This window comes from Oikopleura dioica, chromosome 1 (assembly GCF_907165135.1).
Source record: "Oikopleura dioica chromosome 1, OKI2018_I68_1.0, whole genome shotgun sequence".
NCBI classification, from domain to species: Eukaryota; Metazoa; Chordata; class Appendicularia; order Copelata; family Oikopleuridae; genus Oikopleura; species Oikopleura dioica.
In genome coordinates this window covers 8,968,241-8,983,103 of record NC_137291.1, presented here as the reverse complement: position 1 = coordinate 8,983,103, position 14,863 = coordinate 8,968,241, and the positions used below count along the sequence as shown (strand labels likewise).

The following is a 14,863-nucleotide window of genomic DNA, read 5'->3' as shown; positions in this document are numbered from 1 at the left end:
GTTCGCTCTTGGTGAACACCTTTAGGAAACAGGTCAAAGGCGGTTCTGCATCTAACGTTATTTAGTTTTCAAATGTGCGAAGATAAATATTTCCTCGGACGCGGCGAATTTGAACGAGTAAAGATAATAACGCGCGCATTTTCTTTTCAGACAAATCGATCGGACCGATAATGTCGGACTCGGATACAGAGCTTCTTATCGACCATGATGTAAATGGAAACGGAGCCCTCGGAGAGGCTCCTTCAACGCAGAGAACACTAAACACCTTCTTCGGCGTCATCGTGCCATGCTGCTTGTCCATGTTTTCCGTCGTGCTCTTTCTGCGAATGGGCTTCATTATTGGCCAAGCAGGACTCATTCAAGCATTGATTATGCTCGTAATTGGTATTTTTTTAATAGAAAATCAAGTTTTCCAGTCTACTGTTTGTAGCATTTATAATCATTGCGTTGACGGTGACGTCTGTTTGTGCCATTTCAACAAATGGAGCTGTAGAAGCAGGAGGCGCTTATTTTATGATCAGTAGAGCTCTTGGACCGGAAATGGGCGCATCAATTGGTCTGATGTTTTATCTGGCTAATGCTGCCGCTGTTGGTAGGTTTCTTACTGAGTGTTCCACTTCTCCTTATTTTTATTCAGCCATGTACATTTTCGGTATGTGCGAAACGATCATTGACGATTTCGGCCCGGGTGGCCAACTCCTTCCAAGCATCAACAGTACTGGAATTCCAACTAGCCAATGGATCGAATATGGCTACGGAACTGCCTTGCTCTTTCTTGTTGCTGTCATTTGCCTTGTGGGAGCCGACATTTATGCAAAAGCCGTATTTGGCATCTTCATCGTCGTTGGAAGCGCAATCATTTGCGTTATCGTCTCGTTCTTCGTAGAAAAGGAGATGCAAGTTCCTGTTGTCAATCCTGACTGGCCAAATAGAACGGAGCTTTATACTGGCTTCAGCTCGCAAACGTTCCATGCTAACTTGTACTGTAAGTTCTTCGATTTCTTTGAAACATCTTCCATATCTTGATTTATCATCCAATTTTTATAGCAAATTACACAATTGATTATAAACATCATGACAAGGAAAGAGTTAGAGCAGCCTTTTTGATCAGAAAATTTACTGATCTTTCTTGTTCTGAGATGTGGACTTCCGATCTCTCAACCTGCTCCCTAACTTCCTGAAAAAGGGTCTCTACTCATTTTCCGAAATCTTCGCGCTTCTTTTCTGCTACAAGCATACCTGCCTCACTGCCATCACCCACATTCTTGAACGAACAGCTCAAGGTAATAATTACTACTACAGCAAACTACACGTATGACTACACGATCCCTAACGGCTCTATAATGGGTTTTATTGATGTTTTTGCGATTTTATTCAACGGCTGCACTGGTATCATGGCCGGTGCTAACATGTCAGGTTTAAAATGAAGGTTCAAAGGTCGACCTGAGTCATTCCCACGCTCTTCCTCTTTTCTAATCAAATGTTTCAGGAGAGCTGAAAAATCCCTCCAAATCGATTCCTGTCGGCACCATTGCCGCCTGCTCCATCGTATGTTTTACCTACATTCTCCTGATGATGTTCATCGCCGCTACTTGCCCGAAAGCGTTGCTCAACAATAACTACACTTTTCTTCAAGCCATTAACTTCTGGCCACCGATCGTCTTTATCGGCATTTTCTTTTCTTCCTTTTCCGCTGCCCTGTCATCACTGATCGGCGCTTCACGCGTTCTTCATGCAATGGCCAAAGATGGCATGTTCGGACCGGCTCTTCGCCTTGTGAAAATGACCAACAGCAAAGGGAATCCATACGTAGCAGTTGTTATGACATGGTTCCTCATCCAAGTCGTCCTTCTCATCGGAAAGCTTAACGCAATTGCTCCCCTCGTTACTATTTTCTTCCTTCTTGCGTATACTGCTTGTGATTTAGCTTGCCTCGGATTGGACTGGGCTTCAGCACCCAACTTTCGCCCAACATTCAAGTACTTTTCCTGGCATACCGCTCTCCTCGGCGTTATTTCGACTATGGCCGTTATGTTCCTCGTCAACTACATCTGGGCGTTGGCAGCGATGGCTATCATGATCATTTTGAGTGCAATTAGCCATTACACCGCTCCTCAAGTCGCTTGGGGCTCGATATCCCAGGCTCTTATTTTTCATCAAGTTCGTAAATACGCGCTGAAAATGAATGTCCAAGATTCATCAATTGACTCCTGGCGCCCTGGCATACTCTATCTCGTCAGAGACATAACCGCTTCAGTCGAAGGCCTTCTCTTTGTGAATGACTTGAAGAAATCAGGTCTCCTTGTGCTAGGTCACGTGAATCTCGGAAGTATAGACGAGGAGGACATGGAAAGCTCGAAGAGGAAGCTCAACGCCTGGTACGATTTCGTCAAAAGAATCAAGTCAAGGCGTTTGTCGAGCATACAACTTGCCCAGACCTACGACTGGGTGCCGAACAGCTTCTGCGACTATCCGGCCTGGGCGGGATGAAGGCAAACACGCTAGTTATGAACATTGACTCTCCAACTGAAAGCACGAAGGATATAATCACAGATGCGATTCGTCTTGACAGAAATGTTGTGCTTATGAAAAATGTGACTTCATTTAATCGCAATCTTCTTGAAGGCAAGAATGACAACTTTATCGATATCTGGCCAACATCTTTAACGAGCCCTGGATTTATGATCGGCACAGTAGACAGCATCAAAGCCGATGCCAATGCTCAGTTTTTGCTGCAACTTGGCTGCCTGCTTTCACGCTCTCACTCTTGGAAGCCCACGGCTAAACTAAGGATCTTCATCCCTGTTGCTCCTGGAACCGATGTCACAGCTGCCCAGAAATCTTTCAAGACTTATTTCATGGAACTGCGAATAAATGCAGTCTTAGTACTAGTCACTGTTGAATATAATCAGCTCGAGTTGATGGATGACGATTATGTTTCTTGGGTAAACTCGCTCATACTGTCAAAAAAGTCGGGTCAAACTGGAGTTACTTTCCTTCAATTGCCGAATACTGTCGATACATGTATGGGCTTCATATCGCCTGAAAAAGGCTCTGGTAAGATAGAATTTTATGTGTCACTTATTAATTTAACTTATAGCGTCTTACTTGGCTGATCTTGGACCAGTTGTGATGACTTGGGGTCTCAAAAATGTTATTTCTGTATAGATAAAAATTCATATATGATAAATGTTCATGCAGTTCCTCTTCACTTACGAATCTTTCCATTTCTGTCGCTTTTCTTCTGATTATTCGAAATAAACTAAAATGATACCCTCTCTTCAAATATTTTTTAAAGATAAACGTTGAATATGAGTGAGTCGGACAACTCAGATTATGACCCAATTCCTGACAATGAAGAGATCGAGGAAAATGATACTCCACCAGACGAAGGTGAAGCAGCAGTTCTTGCAGATATCTGGGGTGCTCCTGGGGCTGGAAAAGACCATCAACAGGAAGATGAAGGTACAGAGGAGCAAACAGACGGAAGAGACTTATTTTCGCCAACAAATGGAGCAACATCGGCTCTTGAGCTTATGCGCGTAAAGTCAAGCGAGCAAGCGAATCCAGAAAAAGACGAAGAAGACGATGAAGACGAGCAAAACACGCCAGAGGAAGTCGAAAAGGATGACGCCGAAGATACAGGCGAGCCTCCAGCGAAACGAGCAGCTAGACAGGGACTTACTCGGCTACCACTTTCGCGAATTAAAACGATGCTCAAAAACTTCGATCCTGAGTGGAAAGGTCAAAGTGCTGATGCTGCTATTGCTCTTATTCTGGTAACATTTTGACCGTTTATGGCAGTTTTTAATGCGTTTTTAGGCCGGAGAACAGTTCATTGAAAATCTTGCACGTCGATCCTATCAAATAGCGGAAACTGGGCGGCGAAAAACTGTCAAGGTAGAACCTCAACATTGAAATATGTTGGCTAGGATTATGTTTTAGAAAGATGACGTCAAATTTGTCTTTCAAACTGAAGAAGAATACGCGTTCCTCGATGGCTGTTTTGATTCCAAGACCGGATGTCTTTAATTTATTTTCTCACAAATTCCGTATCCTCACTAACTGCCTCCAGCACAATATCATGTTATTTTGTCCATTTCTCTATTTCAAGAGTGGCTTTTTAGATACTCGGAATGGTTTTCTCTCTCAAGACTATCGGCACTGCGCTGACTATCAACATGATGTACCTCGGCCCACCCGTAAGATAAACACAAAGAATCAGTAATTTTATAATTAACATTTTAGCATGGCCGAAACGGCTTCGGAACCCAGCAGTGGGGTCGAACCTCTGTTCAGTACCTCCAGAACGGTATCTGGATCTGTGGCGCTATGACTTTGAGAATGATCTCCATGTCCTGGAAGTAAGCTCTTGTCACTCTCTCCTGCTCCTGTGTGTCTTACTGATACCATATTTATTCGAATAAATAATTCCCTAGTAACATCTTCTATTTGATTTTTCTCTTTCGTTTATTTACAGCGATATTTATATGAAAACGCGCAATATTAGTAACGCGCCTGGAGTTTCGTCGAAACTTGACCCTCGTATTTTAACCTCGTATCTTCTAGGCGACGCATTTCAGCTTGGTATGCCATGTTTTGATGAAGCTCTTGTAAATTTGCGGTGGAGTTATCCTCTGCCTCGGCCTTAAAATTAGTTGAAAACAAATTTCGGGACATTCATTTTCAGTACCTCCATGGTATACTTTCTCACGAGATAAATTGCCCCGCAGAGGGAGATAACTCCAAGGGCACAAAAAATCATTGTGAGCAAGAGTTTTCTTTTTCCGACGATGGTAGTGTCAGGCTGATAACTCTCATCGCGCACTGATTTTATGATTACAGGAGGAGCTGGGTGGTATTTTGTTCTTGGCTCGGGAACGGTAGATTGAGTTGGGGCATAATAATTTTGAAGCAAGTTCTTGATTAGAGCTGGTGGTTCTCGTGTTGTCTGTAAAGCAACCGGGATCGGCTTAGGCGGAAGACCTGGGATAAGCTGGAAACTTATGAGAACTTGTGCGTCCTAAAAATAAATGTTTATCGCTAAATTTGCATATGAAAAGGGAGTCCAAAATAATCAGTAGAATCTCTAGAGCTGTGATTATTTACCTGGCCAATGTCCAAATGAATCTCAGCACTGCCAGTTTTCGCGACATAATCTTCAATTGGCATTTTCCCGCAGATTCGGAATATCCGCTCTACTCCTGATTCAAAGACTTTCATGCGGCTGCGTTCTGAACAGTCTGTCTTGAAATCGATGAAGGAGAGTTTGAGGAATGAGCCTGGTTCATGTGCGCTAAAAGAAAATTAGATCTTCTGAGGAAAAATAAATTGGGTACCTTATATCTAGCTTGTAGTTGCAGCGGAAGGGATTGTTGAGCGGCTTTGGCCAGTTAAAAGTACCGATATACTAAAAACTCCGTAAAAATGTCTGAAACGATAAATATTTAGACAGATTTTTAATTAAAAGAAATATAAACCTGAATCTCAGAGGTAGCTACTCCAGTTGCTTTTCCAGAGTTATCACAAGATAGTAGTGTCGGCGGCTGAATACCCTCCTTCTTCGGTACTTTTATCACCTCTCCCGTCTTCTCACTTTTAATCTCTACCGTCTTCGGGCCCGACTTAATAAGGCCTCCGAGTGTTATTTGTATGTTTATATAAATGTGGATTAAAATTTGAAACTTCATTTTCAACCCGATACCCTGCTGAGAGCTTGCGTTGCTACTAGTTGGGTACCTCTAGAATCGCCGCGGGCAGTGACGTTCTTGTACATGCTTTTACCTTATTGGGCGGAGACTCTTGGAACTCAAGGCCAAAGTTGTCTAGTTCGTAGTACCCTGGAATGTCCGGATGTATTTTGACTGTAATTCCATGTTTTAGAATGATCACATCGCATGAATACAAAATCCACGACAGTATATGCTCCGCTCTCGGCTTTGGCCCTGGCGAAGTCATCTTTAGCGCGTCAGATAACCACAAGTTGACAGTAATAACAATAAATAAAAAAGAAAATGTCGCTGAATTCGATCTTGGACCAGATGCATATCCTGTCGATTTGACGATAATGCCAAGTTTGAATAGAAAAGGCTGTCAAGTCTGCGTCGCTTGCTCCGATGGGAGTATAACGATGATTAATTATAATAAGTAAGGAACAACATTCAATATTTTATTGTTGATTATCAACTTGATTCATAACAAATAACATATCTTTTTCTAAAAGGGACGAATCACATGATAAAATCGACGTTAGGTACAAAGGTTGCCATTTATCATCCACTTACCAATTGCATGCAATCATTTATCTGTTGTTTCTCAAAACAGAACTTACACTTATAATTTTAGTTATCACCTCAAACTTGAGAAAAATGGCCAGCACACGAAGGCGCCGCAATCCAAGTTGTTGCATCTCCCAGCGGCTCTGAGCTCGCTTCCTGTGGCGAAGATGGCGTCGTCAAAGTGTGGTCCAAATCAGGTCTACTACGTTCAACCTTGACCAACCTCGGTCACGCTGTTTACGCGCTTGACTGGTCCCCTGATGGTTCTAAAGTCGTTTACGCTTGCCAGAGTAAGATAGAGATCAAAACGCTGACTGGAAATATGAAACAAACTGGGGAAGTCTGGACCGCTCATGAACCCGTTGTGAGCTGCGTCACGTGGGGATCAGGCGATACAATTGCTTCGGGAGGTGAAGATGGAAAATATAAAATCTGGGATCTATTTGGACGTCTATTGTTTCAATCAGCAGATCATCAATTCCCAATCACTTCAATCTCCTTTTCTCCAAATGCCGACAGTCTACTTGTTGGAACCTTTGGCATCGTGAAATTCTGCGATCCTTCTGGCAAATCGATCTCTTCCGTTCAACAAACGAATCTTGGATCGCCTTTCCGTTTTTGCTGGAGCCAAGATAATCTCATCGCAGCGACTGGTACCGGATCGGGGAAATTATTGAGGCTCGATATTGCCGGAGTAAAGGTTGAAGATGACACGCATCAGCTTGAGCAGATGAATTCGAAGGCGATCAAAGTGACGGAAATCGACTCGGCAACGACAGATATGATTGAAACAACTGAAAGGTTTGCTTGTTTTCTGTTAAGTTCTTTCAAAGTTATTAAAGAATAACCTCAATATCGACCGGATATAAAAATATCGTAATCGGGACGACAGAACAGCTCCAAATATTCGTCAAGGGTCGACTTAATACGCCTCAGCTTGTTGAACTCAAAGAGCATACGCCTAATCTCATAAAGCAAACAGACCAGCTCTTTGCTGTCGTCAGTACCACAGCGATCATCATTCTAACTTATGAAGGCAGAATACAGGTACCTGCCTAAAATTATACTCAAGTGTCGACGGTATTTTAAGTCAGAGAACCGGTTCAACTTTAGTCTGACAGCGATGAATCTTGCACAAGTGGCGTTGAACAGTCGATTTTGTGTCATTGTGGACCCTAGAGATGCAAGAAACTTGATTGGATTTGAGAACATGACTGGAAAGGCCATCAACGGATCGGTTAAATCGCTGGAATCAAGTCCACTCCTTACTCATAAAGTATTCAATTGAATATTTATCTTGAGCTAGCATTCTTTCTAGGATAATATTCGCCACGTGGAGCTTCAAGCAGATCAGCAGCTACTCTCCTTCGTAGACGAGCAAAAAGACTTGTACATAATGAAGCTTGGCACGCCAAAACTCGTCCCACATCGGATTATGTCCAATGTCACGGCGATTATGACATCTTCGACACTTCCCGTCCTTTCTTTTCTCAAAGGCTCGCAGGTCGAGGCTCTCATCAATCCGGCCATTGCGTTCGTCGATAATGCACTTGTTGCGCAGTCAACTGTTTCTATTGAGGCGACTAATTTGGGAAGGAATCCAAGACTTTTTGGTAACCACTTGAATTGTACCAACTTTTTCACTTTTCTTTAGCATTTAACGAAGGTACAGTCAGTTTGAGAAATCACGACGGAAGCGTTATCCGTGGCAGCTTGAATCCACTAGCAACACTTTTGATCAAAGCCGTTAAAGATCGAAAGCTGAGCGAAGGACTTTCTATTTGCCGCTTTGCTGCTGATAAGTCTTTATGGATGGTACTAAATCTTTGCCCGGCATGACAATTGATAAGTTTTCTCTTAGACATTGAGTGGTTTTGCTTTGGAGCATAACCAAACTGAAGTGCTGGCCGAGTGCTACAAAGCGCTTGGAAAAGTGGATAGAGTTAGACAAATTAACAGAGCTAATGAAACTGTAAGTATCGTTCGGATAGACATTCAATTGATGAATTATTTCAGAGTGACAAGACTCTTCAAGTTATTGAACTCAAAGCGCTTGGAAATGAACCAGAGACAATGGACGTACTTGCCAAAAGAAGTGAGCTTACAGATACTCTTCCGGTAAGTTAGTTTCTATCGTCATTCATTCAACAATGTTTAGCTGTTATTTGCTAAATGCGCATGGAAGGAAGCACTGGATCTGGCCATCAAAAAAGGCAGTCACATTGACACTGTACTTTACTTTCGTTCGCACTACCTGAAATCAAATGAGAAGGAAGAAGACATTGAAAAATTCCGCGAGATGAATCAAAAGATCGACGTCTCCTGGGAAGACATCAAGGCCAAATATCCAATGACTGCTTGAATTTGCTAGATTATTTTTCCTGTACAGTTTTCAATGATTTTTTATTTTCGTATGTTTTCACATCAATCTTTGTTTTTATTTTTATATTTAATACACTACCAAATATTTTTCAAAACAAGGAAATAATTTTGAACAAACAGCGTCAAAATTATCTCGCAATTCTATAAATATATAGCAGGAGACAACATAAACAGGTCAACAAAAGTAAGCAGGACTTATCAGCTGTTTGAATAAATTCGCTATTCAATGAAAATCTACGGCATTTCAACAGAGAGTTATAGAGGGACAATAAATCCCGGTCAATTTCATGGGCCTCTGCGCTTAGGTGCCCTTATCCACCTGCCATCTGATAAGGTCGATAAGTCGCAATTTTACCAGAGCGTAAAGTGAACCAACCGTTGCTCACAAGATGGCTTCTTGAGTCGTATGTTCCATATAAAATGATTGCGAGACTGCTTCAGTCATCAAACTCATCTTCTCCTCTTATAACAAACAGAGAAAGAAAAAGTCAAGCAGCAAGTGAAACTTGAAAATCAACAAAATGAAGGTTTTCTCACTTTTTTTCACCTTCTCCTTCGCCCTTGATGAGATGCTTCTCATGATGATGATGCAACAGCAACAGCAAGTTGCTCCTGGCCAGACATCGCAGATGAACAGCATACTCCCGCTCCTTCTCCTTGATTCCGACGACTCCTCAGATAATTCAATGATGCTCATGATGATGATGATGCAAGGAGAAAACATGAACGATATGAACTCCATCCTTCCACTTCTTCTTTTCTCAGACGATGACAGTAACAGCACTTTGGATATGACTTCCTTCTTCCTTTACTCTTCTATGCTCCAGAATAACTGCGAAACTGCTACTGACGATCAGTTCGGCGCCATGCTTCCTCTTCTCCTTATGGACTCCGAAGATGGCAATAGCGACAATCTTATGCTTATGCTTATGATGCAGACTATGGGTGATTCTCCAGTCGGTATGGACAATATCTTCCCACTTCTCTTCCTCCTCGACGATGAAGGAAACTCTACCGACTCTGTTCTTCTCATGGTCCTCCTCAACTCGATGACCGGTGGCATGAACTCTCAACAAGGATTCGACAACAACTTCAACATGATGCTCCCTCTTCTCCTTCTCGACGGTGAAGACAACGATGATAGCCAGTCTGACATGCTCGTTTTGATGATGGCTATGCAATCTCAGGCACCCGGCTCCGCCTTTGGTACCGATATGATGCTCCCTCTTCTTCTCATGGACGACTCTGGCGACAATGAAACTCTTCTCTTCTTCATGATGATGAACCAGGGCAAGACCAAGTGCGAGCCAGCCTACGTCCCAGCTCCTGAACCAGTCGTTGTTGTTCAACCAGAGCCACAGGTCGAGACTGTCTTCCGAACCTGGAGAGTCAACGCTGATGGAACTCGAGAGCTTATCGAAGAATCCGTCGACACCGCGTAAGAATCTTCTTTTTATTCACAAGCTCTATTATTTCTTCTCGTGCTTTGAAGTCAAATGTTCGACTTTATTTATTCATTCTGTTCTTCTTCCCTTATCCGAGATAATAAACTAAGAAAAATAACTTTTTGTATGGATAATTATTTCAAGTTTAATGCCTTTCTCACCAGATGAAAAAAGATAAACCCCTAAATATTCAATTCTTCATTGTAAAAAATACCAAAAAAATGGATAATACAAAAGAATGATGGCGCGCCTGAGTCAAAAAGCTGCAAGCGCGTCCCTTACTCCGTCAAAGAATTGATGAATATCCATCAGTAGAGAATATATCAGCTATCAGATAGATACGATCCTGTTAGTACTCTCAAAGAAGATCTCTACAAGTAGAATTTAATCTTGTAAGTTTGACAAGCGGGTACTGTTTCTCAAAAGAATCTTTCGAAAATTTTCATTTGAAACTTTTATTGCTTTATTTAAGATAAGATTCTTTCAACCTAAGCTCCGATATTCAACAAAATTTAATTCGATAACATTTAAAGTTTAAATTTTTAAAACCAATTTGTATACCTCGCGTAAGATTCCGTGTTAATATTTTCAGATACATATTTAATTCTTTCTGAATATAAGTTTCCAATTTCTTTTGCATATCACAGAATTTGAACCCATCATTTGTTGTATAAAAGGCTTAACCTAAATAAAGAGGATAATGAACTTGTTTCAGAGGTCTTAGTTTTCTTTGAACGACCCTTCCTGAGTTTTTGGGCGTATATTATCTATTAATGCACCCTTTATCATTTTTCAGTACGAGCAAGTACTGAGCACTTGAGCATTATCAGCTGAAGTTAGTTTTTAAGTCCTTTTTTAATAAAGGAACCATGTTTGGTTTTTCTAAGAATACATTAGGTTATCTTTTATTACGAGTCTGTTTCTGGAGGATAGCTACGTCAAGGAATTATTTAACAATGGAAGTTGTTTTTGCATGTGGCTAAAAGTACTGTTTTGGAAGGTCGAACACGTTCCCAAAATAAATGGAGCTGGCACTCAGACTTTGGCTTTTTGCATGCGAAAAGATCGGTTGTCAAAAACGGACGCAGAAAAATGGCCGTACTATAAAAGAGAGGAGGTTGTCGTCAAATAGACCGTCTTTGATAGACGAAAATTGAATTTCGTCAAGGAAATAAGGTTCTCGTTAATTGATAAAGGAGATGTTTCACAGAACTCAAAAGGGACGAACAAATAGGTTATTTTAGGGGCGAGTTTTCTATTTACCCTTGGAAATAACAATGTTAGCTCGGTAATAATTCACGATGGAAGCAGATTCTAACTATATCGAGTCTTTACATAAACAGCGTAAGACCGAATCAAGAGTCGCTTAGGCGCGATTGACATATTGTCCCGAGGATAAGCCACCCCAGCTAAGGTAGAGCCTAGCAAGTATTAGGTAGTCTGCGTGTTTCTAAATGCTGATTCTTTGTAAACTCGGGAAAATTATTTAACGTGGATTAAAAGTCCGTGCCAAGGAAGCTGACCGCGAATCAATTCTAAAGCGTCGCTCGCCCAAATGCAGTCCCTTATGTGCCCACTAGAAAGTTCACTCGAGAGAAAGATATAGTTGCATCAGTCGATATTCAGACTTTATGCATTGAATCAAATTATTAATTGTTCACTCAGAGGGATCTTGAGACATGAGTGTAAGAAAAAATCAGAATAATTTAATTTTGAAAGAGGCGTTTTTCGTTGTTGACTAAACAAGCTTCTAATTTTGCTTTGAAAGAGATGGAAATATGCGTTCCTTGCTGAACTGACAGATGACTTTTTGATATCCGATACATGATATATCTACTGGTTCTTTGACGGTATAACTTTTTTGTCAGTTATGTACATATGAAGGGACACATCTATTCATATTTTATACGCTCTTCTACAGTTTTCATTGCCTGCCACAGCGCATTCAAACCTGATCAAATGATTTCTTCCGCGGCTAGCTATTGTTTTATAGCTTGAAAAATAGAGATTTTAGAAAGTTAGCACTTTTTTTATCCCCAACGAACTTTGTCTGTTAGTCCAGGCTCGTCCGCGCAGATTCTAAACATTAAAATTCGCGAGGGAATTTTAGAAATGGAAAATCTTACGACTATTTTAGCCGCCTCCAACTCGATAGACGAAATTTCAAGGAAGCAAGTTTGAGTTAAAATGTCAAAAAGTCTCATTACACCAATTCTGTTGACACTATCGATCCAGGAAAGGGATGGATAATTCGGCACTATATACAGTAGAAGCGTGCTAATTAAGCATTAAAAAGCGTGAGATCACAATCGCCAGATAATGTAAACCATTATAAATAACTAGCCTGTCACAAATATTGATCCCGACGAAACAGCCCTCACTCGCGCAAGCACTTACCTCATGGCAGCTAGAAGGAACTGGATTTGAATGCCTAAAGAATTTATTTTATCTGTCAAGGATGCATGACCCTGAACGCATCAATTTCAAATCGAAAGAAGGATGCTCAAAACAAACCCTTTCTTACACAACGAACAGATTCAACAGCGACTCGCTCAAAACTATCACAATGAAATTTCAATATGTAGATCTTCCAAATGTATTTCCAAGAAAATCGACCAGTTCAGCTTCAATATTTCTTCTTTACTTTGGTAAGATAGGGATTTAGGGAAATTTTGCTTACGGTTCCGTTTATAGATAATGCCGTTGACCAGTTTGTCTCCCTCATCATTTCTGCGGGTCAGCTACTTCTTGAAGTTCAAGCCACGCTTATATGATAATTAACGTCATTACTATTTCTTTTTTATTTAAGCAAAATGTTGCTTTGAGTAGGGGAAGTAAGGAGCATTCAGAAAGGGATGTCTGAGTGCTTAAAATAAGCCATTAATCAACTACAATTTGTATTCCCCCTAAATTGTTTCTCAGTCATTGAAATAAATAAAAGTTTTCATACATATTTTACAGTAAAGGCGATTATTCAAGTGCCTTGTGGACATCCATTTTATTCTCAAGGGACGAAAAAGTCTTATCAAGAATACCGGTACTTCATTTCAATTGAAATAATACTCCATTATTTTCAAAATCCACAGTAAAAAGCAGCAGACAAGACCATTGATCCAGGATCAGGTCTTCTGTAGTGCCATAAATATTCAATTTTGATAGTTCTGCACGTTCTTAAAGTTCCGATAAATCTTCAAGAATACTTAAATATCGAGTGCCCACTTACTGTCGAATCTTTTCTACGCAACTGAACTTTTCAAGAAGCAGACGCTTTAATACGAAAAAGTACAGGAGCACGACGTCTTAAAATTTATTTGACGTCAATTTTTCGAGCATATGATTTGCTAAGCGCAACAAAAGCCGACAAGAAGAGAATACAAATGATCAAGGGTGGCTTTGTACTGGACAAGGCCGTTCATGTGGCTGTCATCACCTTCGATGACAATTCCATTTCGTTGACGACCGACGAGGGCGACTCAAAAAGCATCATCACTGACCGACCTATTGATATCAAGGCATGGCTGGGTAAAGCCACTTGTTGATTCTGATTCTAGCTAAAAATGCATAATTGTTATTTCATTCAGGATCGACCTTGAACGACACAATATTTTCCTTCCTTTCTTGAATTATAGAATAGCTTATTATCAAGGGAGAAAATCAAATAATGCAATATTATCCCCGTAAGAAACTAACCATAGAATCTCTGTAGATTAACCGCGCCCGTAATTTATTATTCAGGCCTTTTTAAGGCGCACCTAAAACTTCCATGCATGATTTAAAATAAATACACACAGTACATTTAGCTCAGCCCAAATAGTCTGATGTTTACATCGGTGGCTTTCCAGAAACAAAGAAATTGTCAGATACTGTCTACCCAAAAGTATATAAGCGCGACTCATTCTCGGGCATCCTCAGGGAATTTCAGATCAACAGGAAGGGTTCACTCGACTCGAGATAATGTACATTTTGGATGGACTTTCCTTTCAACCCATCACATAATAAATTCAACTGATACGTACGGTATTCTCTCGTAAGAATATAGCATAGACATACCGTAATGAGGACAGCCTTCTGTCAAATTACGGTTTTAGAGAACCCGAAAAAGTATTTCTGTCTTTCCAGACATGATGAGTCCATCGAATTGTGTCAAGAAACTGAGTATCACTGGTGAGAATTTTGATAAAAGTACCCGATCGTCATGTCGGGGTAAAAAAATTGTTCTAATGCTGCAACGGCTGCTTAGCGGCTTATGTGCATTTTGATTTGCTAACATCAAACGATAAGAACAATAAACAGTTTTATGGTCCTCAAAAGTTTCTTTAAGATGCCTGTCTCTACAACCCATGCCAAAATCGAGGCGTGTGTAAGCAAGGTGCGCCGCCAAAATGCACATGTCCAGTGGGCTACAGCGGTGATTACTGTCAAAAAGGTATTTCTGGCATTGATCTCAGAATTTAAATATTAATACGATCAAAGATGAAAACGATGAAACAGGTTAAAATTAAAAATTTACGATTCTTGTCTTCCTAATCTATTTACTATTTTTCACTTAGAATTAGTAGCATCAGTCACAACTCATATAACCACCTTATTAGCACTATTTTTTTCTTAATCACTCTTTTGCTTTTGCACCAATTTTTAAGGACGTCCCGCTCGTCTTGCACGGCAAATATCAAAGTGTAAGGCACCGAAAGTTTCAGCTCGTAGTACGAGCCTCGTACCGATTGCTTCAAATATCCAAAGTTGTGATGCGGATATTTA

The 14,863-nt window shown here is 40.7% G+C and overlaps 4 protein-coding genes across 5 annotated transcripts; 3 read left to right on the top strand and 1 right to left on the bottom strand.

The window, feature by feature from the left end:
* The first annotated feature begins 153 nt into the window (after window positions 1–153).
* On the top strand, window positions 154–3,267 carry LOC145696265 (solute carrier family 12 member 9-like). The gene is given in 8 exon segments (XM_081773270.1): window positions 154–384; window positions 431–592; window positions 638–985; window positions 1,048–1,083; window positions 1,188–1,283; window positions 1,490–2,395; window positions 2,398–3,057; window positions 3,101–3,267. Coding segments are annotated over 8 exon segments (2,490 nt in total). The 5' UTR covers window positions 154–170; the 3' UTR covers window positions 3,169–3,267.
* Window positions 3,268–3,298: 31 nt separating this feature from the next.
* Window positions 3,299–4,444, top strand: LOC145696255 (uncharacterized). The gene is made up of 4 exons (XM_081773258.1): window positions 3,299–3,779; window positions 3,823–3,900; window positions 3,946–4,202; window positions 4,249–4,444. The coding sequence occupies exons 1-3, from the start codon at window positions 3,312–3,314 to the stop codon at window positions 4,030–4,032; spliced, it is 633 nt and encodes a 210-aa protein (XP_081629384.1). The 5' UTR covers window positions 3,299–3,311; the 3' UTR covers window positions 4,033–4,202; window positions 4,249–4,444.
* Window positions 4,445–4,479: 35 nt separating this feature from the next.
* Window positions 4,480–5,769, bottom strand: LOC145710885 (uncharacterized). The gene is made up of 5 exons (XM_081788591.1): window positions 5,481–5,769; window positions 5,340–5,410; window positions 5,110–5,296; window positions 4,694–5,023; window positions 4,480–4,647 (listed from the first exon to the last, which is right to left on the bottom strand). The coding sequence occupies exons 1-5, from the start codon at window positions 5,688–5,690 to the stop codon at window positions 4,507–4,509; spliced, it is 939 nt and encodes a 312-aa protein (XP_081644717.1). The 5' UTR covers window positions 5,691–5,769; the 3' UTR covers window positions 4,480–4,506.
* Window positions 5,770–5,884: 115 nt separating this feature from the next.
* LOC145707092 (intraflagellar transport protein 80 homolog) lies at window positions 5,885–8,752 on the top strand. Of its 2 annotated transcripts, XM_081784585.1 has the most exons (10): window positions 5,885–6,147; window positions 6,224–6,253; window positions 6,346–7,079; window positions 7,121–7,325; window positions 7,369–7,554; window positions 7,597–7,891; window positions 7,933–8,093; window positions 8,140–8,250; window positions 8,295–8,396; window positions 8,437–8,752. In XM_081784585.1, exons 3-10 carry the CDS (start codon window positions 6,601–6,603, stop codon window positions 8,638–8,640), a joined length of 1,743 nt encoding a protein of 580 aa, XP_081640711.1. In that variant the 5' UTR covers window positions 5,885–6,147; window positions 6,224–6,253; window positions 6,346–6,600; the 3' UTR covers window positions 8,641–8,752. The 2 variants fall into 2 exon arrangements, with proteins under 2 accessions (XP_081640711.1, XP_081640704.1); XM_081784578.1 differs by lacking the exon at window positions 6,224–6,253.
* Window positions 8,753–14,863: the final 6,111 nt, after the last annotated feature.

Excerpts from the sequence above, each read along its gene's own strand:
- LOC145696255 (XM_081773258.1), top strand. The coding sequence starts at position 3,312 with ATGAGTGAGTCGGACAACTCAGATTATGACCCAATTCCTGACAATGAA. Across the intron at positions 3,780-3,822 it reads CTGCTATTGCTCTTATTCTG|GCCGGAGAACAGTTCATTGA; the intron begins GTAACATTTTGA and ends ATGCGTTTTTAG. Across the intron at positions 3,901-3,945 it reads GGCGGCGAAAAACTGTCAAG|AAAGATGACGTCAAATTTGT; the intron begins GTAGAACCTCAA and ends ATTATGTTTTAG.
- LOC145710885 (XM_081788591.1), bottom strand. The coding sequence starts at position 5,690 with ATGAAGTTTCAAATTTTAATCCACATTTATATAAACATACAAATAACA. Across the intron at positions 5,411-5,480 it reads TAGCTACCTCTGAGATTCAG|TATATCGGTACTTTTAACTG; the intron begins GTTTATATTTCT and ends CGGAGTTTTTAG. Across the intron at positions 4,648-4,693 it reads TGAGAAAGTATACCATGGAG|GCCGAGGCAGAGGATAACTC; the intron begins GTACTGAAAATG and ends ACTAATTTTAAG.
- LOC145707092 (XM_081784578.1), top strand. The coding sequence starts at position 6,601 with ATGAAACAAACTGGGGAAGTCTGGACCGCTCATGAACCCGTTGTGAGC. Across the intron at positions 7,080-7,120 it reads ATGATTGAAACAACTGAAAG|AATAACCTCAATATCGACCG; the intron begins GTTTGCTTGTTT and ends AAGTTATTAAAG. Across the intron at positions 7,555-7,596 it reads GTCCACTCCTTACTCATAAA|GATAATATTCGCCACGTGGA; the intron begins GTATTCAATTGA and ends CATTCTTTCTAG.